The sequence below is a fragment of the Dryas octopetala genome, chromosome 4 (genome assembly GCF_963921425.1).
Source record: "Dryas octopetala chromosome 4, drDryOcto1.1, whole genome shotgun sequence".
In the NCBI taxonomy this organism is placed as follows: Eukaryota; Viridiplantae; Streptophyta; class Magnoliopsida; order Rosales; family Rosaceae; genus Dryas; species Dryas octopetala.
Window position 1 is genome coordinate 9,154,466 of NC_141369.1, and position 6,846 is coordinate 9,161,311.

Consider the following 6,846-nt stretch of genomic DNA (forward strand, 5'->3'; position numbering starts at 1 on the left):
AGGCCAAGAAAGACACGAACACGAGTACGAAACACGCCCAAATTTGGTATAACTCATTCAATGGGCCTGCACAAGCATATAATTAAGGAAGCACAAATGGGCTCGTGAACTTATAATTAAATGGAATGATTTAGCACAACAAGACCCATTTGACACTTCCACTTATAGGCTAGCAACATGGCATGTATATTTAATTAATTTATCTTTTGAGGGCTACAGTTGTTTGGTTGCATGTGTTGAAGCAGTGTATGTTATGTCAGATCTCAAGTTATCATCAATTTATTTCGGAGCCCAGTGAAGGATCTTGCATCAAACATGCATCTTATGTGGTAAAAGGGGTTTTGGCATATATTTAAGAGTTTCTACATGTGGATATATTTTGTGAAACTGTAATCAATTGAGTTGCACATACGCTTACTAAATTTATTTTAAATTGTACTTTTATTTGTAGCAGAATGAGGTTTCTCTTTGGTTGGAACTTATTCTCCATGATTCTATGTAATACTTTATTTGCTTCACTAGCTTTGGCGATAAAAATAAATAAACGAAATAAGATAAAAACAAATTAAAACTAAAAAGCGTAAATGAGCTCTGACACCCCGACTGGATCGATGAATCCCTCATCTCAACGACAATTCTAACATAAATAAACCAAATTAAATTTCTAACAAATGATGATTATATTCATATAATATGTAGGGAGTAATAGGATAAACTAATCCAATTGCTCCAAACCTTAGTAGCCACAACCCCGAGTTTTCTTATGCATGTTAGCCACTAACTTTGGCAAATTTAATTAAATATACCTTTTTGATCCCACCTAAGCTTATTTCACCCTAGTCAGAAAAAATTTATTTTTTAACCTTTTTCCTTGTGAAAAGACAACTATACCCTCACATACATACCAAAATTCAGATATATTTTTTTTCTCACTTTTTCTCCTCTCCTTCATCCCACCAACTCCTTCTCTGCTTCTCTCCTCTTTTGTGCTTTGGAAGCAAGAGCTTCAATATTGGCAAATCTGGAAGAAACCAATTGAGAAGAAGAAGATGCAATTGATGGACTTCAACAACATAAACTCAAAGTTCAACATATATAGTTTGCAGATCTGGAATCCACTCACACTTCAACATATATACTTTGCATTGGCAGTCAATTGATGGGTTGTTCATGTTGGTGAAGAAACTAGTAAAAATTTTGAGTTTATTAATTATTGTATTAAGACTTTTGAGTTTTAATATTTGGGTTCCTTAATTGTTTATCCTTTTATTACGAGAAGTTTCTTTCTTGTTTGAAAGTTGAACAAAAATGTTCAATTAGTATTTTTAAGCTACAATTAATATGAAATTATATTACAATGGTTTAGAGATTTGGTTTCCAGATATCGTGTTGAAGGTTTAGAGGTATAATGTATTTTATTTCAATGCACCCAATATAATGCAATTTAGATCCGAGTTGCATATGCGGTAGAATTTTATTTTTTTGGATTTTCACCTAAAAGAGATGGATATTGTAATGGTGGAGTTTATAGATCTAGGATTTACCCAAAGAAGACAATGCTCAAAATCTGGATCTGGATTCAATGGAGAAGAAGAAGAAGAAGAAGATGCAAAAATTGCAGATGTGGACTTTTCTATGGACTTTCTGGTTGACAAATGCTATAACACTATTTCAAATGGACTTTTCGGTGGACTTTCTAGTCGACAGGTGCTATGGCACTGTCTGGCGACCACAAATTCCACAACAATTAAATCTGATTCCACAACAATCAGATTTGAGTTTCTTCAACATTTTGGTGTGGCTGGCGATGTTCATGCTGCAGATCTGGGTTTAGAGATGGCTCTCTCCTTCTCTCCCTTCTTCCCCCCCTCAAAACCAGATTTGGATTCAATGGAGATTTATTTCCAAATCTTGGATTCATTGTATAGATGGGGTTATAGGGTAATGGATTCAATGGATTAGCTCAAGCTTCTTGTTTGGGTTGTCGCTCTCCATGGCTACTGCAGGAAGACGGTGGAAGAGGGTTTGACAGCTATAGAAAGAAGGTGGAGAAGCTGGTGAAATTTTTTGTGGACTATGTGGTAGATTGTGGCAACTAGAAATTCCACACAAGGGGTATTTTGATCCGGATTCAATGGAGATTCATTGTCAAATCTTGGATTCATTGTATACACTACAACAAAATTGTTAATAGATATCACCAATTTTATATCAGATTTGAAGTTGACTGATATTGTAAAAATTATAATATCAGATAATTTTTTAGCTAATTTCTAAGCTCTATTAGAAATCACATGGTTTTTATCAACTGATATATAATATTTTTTTTTCTAAGAATTTATAAAGACGTCAGTTTAAACTGTTAACTGATATGTTAAGTTTACATTTTTTAATTTTTTTTCCCATCCACCCAAACACCTGATATAAAAATTTTTTACTTTTTCTTATATATTTTTATCATATCACTGTAACATGTCAACTGATATCTTAAGATCAATTGACCTAATTTTTGTATTTCCGCATCTAGGGTTAATTTAAACAACCCAAATCTTTTTTTATATTCTCTCTCCTCTCACCCGCATATCTCTCTTTCTCTCTATTCTCTCGCCTCTCTCTCTCTCTCTCTCTTGCGCCGATCGTCTTCCTCAGAAAATTCGTCGTCGTCGTCGTCCGAAGGCCAACGACGACGGGAGTACCACCAAAAGGCTCGATCGTCTTCTTCTACTCTCCCTCCTCGTGTCTCTCTTCGTCCCAAACAACCGCTGATCATGGCGAATCGAAGCCACAGGGCCGATGGCCACTCCTGCGGCAATCCATCGATCCCGGTGAAGTTGAGATGCCAGATCTTGTGGGTTTTGAAGCTGTCGTCGTTCTGAACATGTTGGTGGCCTCCGATTGTTCATCGGACCACTGTACAAGGCGAATCGACGCCAAGAAGCCAGCGGCGGCTTCGACGAGATTTCAACGGTTCCGGCGGCCAATTCCATTGAGTCAGGTATCGATTTCAATCTTCTCTTCATCCTTTAGAGGGTGTGGGAAAAAATAATGCCAAACACTAGAGCAAGTGGGAAATATAATATCTCACTCAACTAAAAGTTGGTATGAACTCATCAAATATAATTAATGTCTTACAAAGCACTCGACTACATTTACAAGAAGACAGAACCCCTAGCAGGCTTTTATTAACTCACTAGCTTGTAACCCTCACATCTTACAGACTAACCAATTTAAGGGAATTGGCCTTCTCTTGCAGAGTATCAAGCAGGCTGTCAAAACTCTTCTTGAAAGCGTCCACTCCTTTGAGAGAGAGATATATATATATATATATATATTGCTTATTTATTTATATATGAGAGTTGTTTGTTTCTTGCCTATGTATCTTGATTTATAAATTAACTTTTTGTAGGCCATACTGATTAAAGATGCTATGGTTTTGTCAAAGATACATCAGACGTATAAAGTTGGCTATTTAAAGGTTTGGTTGCTTTTATATTTAAATTTTTTGTTTATCCCATTTATTTGGTGGTAATTCTCACTCTGCATTATTTTAGAATGTTGTTTTGGCTAGAGTATTGGACAAGGCCACAGTTGCAAATCTCAATTCCATTATTCATGTAAACAATGCTATCGTAAGAAGTTACAGCTCAATCTTTAGACATATTGCACTCTATGTTATGTTAATTATGCCTAATTTTCCTATTATGTTGTAGGTTGTTTCTTTGCTAAAGGACGACGGTACCTTTATTCAGGAATTGTTTGGTAGGTTAAGGTCACCATCCACCTCTGCATAATCTAAAAAGAATTTGGTAATTGTTGATTTCCATAACTGCTCTTTAATTGTCTTTCTGGGCCATGATATTGGTGCAATGGAGAGTACATGAATATGTAATTGATCTTTTAGATTGTGTAACCCCTCTTCTGTTTCTCTTGCTTTTCTTTTTCTTCCCACAAATTAATCAGAAATGAAATAAAAGGATTAATATATGTTAATAACAATTGGTAAAAGAACTGTCTTGTTCAATTGTTTACATTGTTACTTTTTTAATTCCATTTCCTGTACTTTTTTCTGAATAAAAGTAGTAATAAGGATTTTGATATTTGATAGACAATATGATAGTTATCTTGGTAGTGTTAGTAGCATTACAATTTTTGGTTGCAGTTCTTTGATTAATTTCCTTGATCTACCTTAAAATTGGTCATGCTTATCCTTATTTCCCTCTATAATGTAGGTGTATTTCTTGCATGAGTTTTGTAGTTTAAGCAAGAAAATGCAGATGGCTCAGCAGCTCCGGCTATTTAGGTATGCAATTCTTGAAGTTATATTTCTTATGTACCACTATGTTTTGTAGCTCTCTGTTTTTTTTTTTTTTAAGAACTTTTGGGCTGGCTGCTTATTTTTCTGATGGGTACTTCTAGTTTTTTGTCTTATATAATGTCTTTGTTTCTAAGAGGGATCACACTAAATTTTTGTAGGGATCTCATGAATGAAGGAGTCTTTGACATTGTAACTGATACTTTGCAGAGTCAAGACAAAAAACTTGTATTAACTAGGTAATCAACACCTTTAAGTATCTGTCTTCTGTACTGAGTCTATTTGTACAATCAGCAATGGTGATGGGTAATCAAGACCTTTTAGCATCTAGTTAGATATTATGCTTTAGGAAAAAGTCCAAGTATTTTGAGGTTTAGCCATTTATCTGGTCTCAAATTCTTGTCACCCCCACTCACTTTTTTTTTTTAATGGGTATGGCCATTTATATTTATATGTGCTTCTTTCTTCTTTTTATAGTTAGTTTTTGTATTTCCTTCTCCCCTAGTTTCTTTTATGATTGAAATCCCTTCAGCTGCATATTATGTTCTCTCATGTTCTCTCAATTTGTACTGCTTTTTGTCACATGGACTAAAAACCAGTCATGATGTGGTATTGGTGTTGCCCAATTAACTAATCGATTAATTACTATAAGTATATTCGTTATCTCTAGTTGCTTGTGTCTTTTCATGTGATTAATGAAAATTAAAGGCGGGTTTGAAAAAGTGTAAGTGGCATAGGCAGGCATGTTGCAAAGCCTACGGGTTTGAAAAAGTGTAAGTGGCATAGGCATGCATGTTGTTATTGTTATTTGTGGGATATGAGTGACTGGTTTTTCCAAGTTGCTTTTGGAATTTGTTTCGATCATCATCTTGAAGTTTTCAAATACATGTACATACAATTGTGTAAATGATTTTAGGACTACATGTTAGATTATACATAGCCCCTGCAGGGTCAGATAAGAGAATTGAATGCTCATATTGCAACACCTTTTCATATCAATATATAATGCATGATGTTATAACCAATTGAAACCTGACAGCAACTTAATTCTCTTTTTGCATGTCTATGTTTTTAACCTATCCTTGTGTTTCTTGTGATATTGTCATCAACTGAAATTGTGGGAATATTATTAGACTACTAAAGATAAGTTTTATCATTTAAAATCATGTGGTTTGAGGCTGTAGAATCCTTCACTCAAACTTTAGATTTGGAGGATGAGCAATGCTCCCAAATCTTAAGCTTGAGTGAATGATGAAACTGTATCAAACTACAACTCTAAAACACTTGATATTTTTTTTTGCTTGAACCTCTGTATGTCTAGTATTGTTCCACCAATTTTCAGAGCAATTGGAGTTGTAGTTATGTTTCTAAAAATTTGAGAGTGTGCGCTGCTCCAGTAAACCTATTTCCTGGCAGTCAACAATGTAACAGTCTTCTCCTTTTTCAACAATATACCTTCCAGTATACTTTAACCTATCAGTATATATATTTTCCAAGTTTTATCAATGAATTTGTGATTAAATTTAAGAATTAATATATGTTCCTTTGATGTTTTCAGTGGTCCAATATGAAGACCAAGCGAAGCTAATACAACACAATTTTAAGATGTGAATGATTCTACTCCACTAGCTAGATGAAGTTGTCAGCTTTTGTATCTTCAAATTAGTACCATCAGTAATACCTTAGTAATTCTTTATGTATTTCCTTAACTATAGAACTACTTGTTGGATATTATATTGTAATCCCTTTTTGGGTACTTTGAATGTTATTGGTGCTTAAAATATGAAATATATGGGAATGAAAGATTTTATACTTGCACAAATTTCAGGCCATTTCAAAATACAGGCACAATTGTATTTAATTCATTGATATCCTTTTTAGGTGAAAAAAAAAAAACTAATATATATCATACATTCCAAATCATTTTTAGTCTAAAAACTGAAATGTTATGTCATTTTGATATCAGATTCTCTCTCAGACTTGATATATAAACAATATTTAGATATCAGAGTATGTTTCATACCTGATATTGATATCGAGATTACATATCAGATTTTATCATATACCTGATATTGATACCAAGATTTTAAATCATATTCTACCTCAAACCTGATATTGATATCATGGTTTTATATCATATTCTACCTCAAATACGATATGTATTGATCAGAACTATTGATATTCGGATTTTATAGATATCAGTAATAATATCAAAAATGATATATAAACAATGTTTACATATCAGTTTAAAACTGATATCTAAAATGTGAACATTAGATATCACGACGCGCTATATCAGGCGGCTACCCAAATAGATATCAGTCCACGACTGATATCTATCGACATTTTTGTTGTAGTGATAGATGGAGTTATAGATTCAATGGATTAGCTCAAGTTTCTTGTTTGGGTTGTCGCTTTCCATGGCTATTGCAGGAGGACGGTGGAAAAGGGTTTTGTTAGCTGCAGGAAGAAGGTGGAGGAGCTGGTGGAATTTTTTGTGGACAATGTGGTGGACTGTGGCGACCAGAAATTCC

General features: G+C 34.0%; 1 protein-coding gene across 13 annotated transcripts; it reads left to right on the forward strand.

Moving 5' to 3' along the window:
* The first annotated feature begins 2,858 nt into the window (after positions 1–2,858).
* LOC147286577 (uncharacterized protein C216.01c-like) lies at positions 2,859–6,134 on the forward strand. Of its 13 annotated transcripts, none has more exons than XM_086242364.1 (7): positions 2,859–2,995; positions 3,407–3,475; positions 3,552–3,629; positions 3,711–3,806; positions 4,230–4,300; positions 4,474–4,551; positions 5,871–5,906. In XM_086242364.1, exons 1-4 carry the CDS (start codon positions 2,879–2,881, stop codon positions 3,789–3,791), a joined length of 345 nt encoding a protein of 114 aa, XP_086098490.1. In that variant the 5' UTR covers positions 2,859–2,878; the 3' UTR covers positions 3,792–3,806; positions 4,230–4,300; positions 4,474–4,551; positions 5,871–5,906. The 13 variants fall into 13 exon arrangements, with proteins under 13 accessions (XP_086098490.1, XP_086098485.1, XP_086098494.1 ...); XM_086242359.1 differs by having other exon boundaries at positions 3,711–3,769; XM_086242368.1 differs by having other exon boundaries at positions 3,711–3,759.
* Positions 6,135–6,846: the final 712 nt, after the last annotated feature.

Bases quoted from the DNA above. Each gene is read 5' to 3' on its own strand.
- LOC147286577 (XM_086242362.1), top strand. From the start codon at position 2,879: ATGTTGGTGGCCTCCGATTGTTCATCGGACCACTGTACAAGGCGAATC. The intron at 2,996-3,406 runs GTATCGATTTCA...AACTTTTTGTAG, and splicing joins GGCCAATTCCATTGAGTCAG to GCCATACTGATTAAAGATGC. The intron at 3,476-3,551 runs GTTTGGTTGCTT...GCATTATTTTAG, and splicing joins ATAAAGTTGGCTATTTAAAG to AATGTTGTTTTGGCTAGAGT.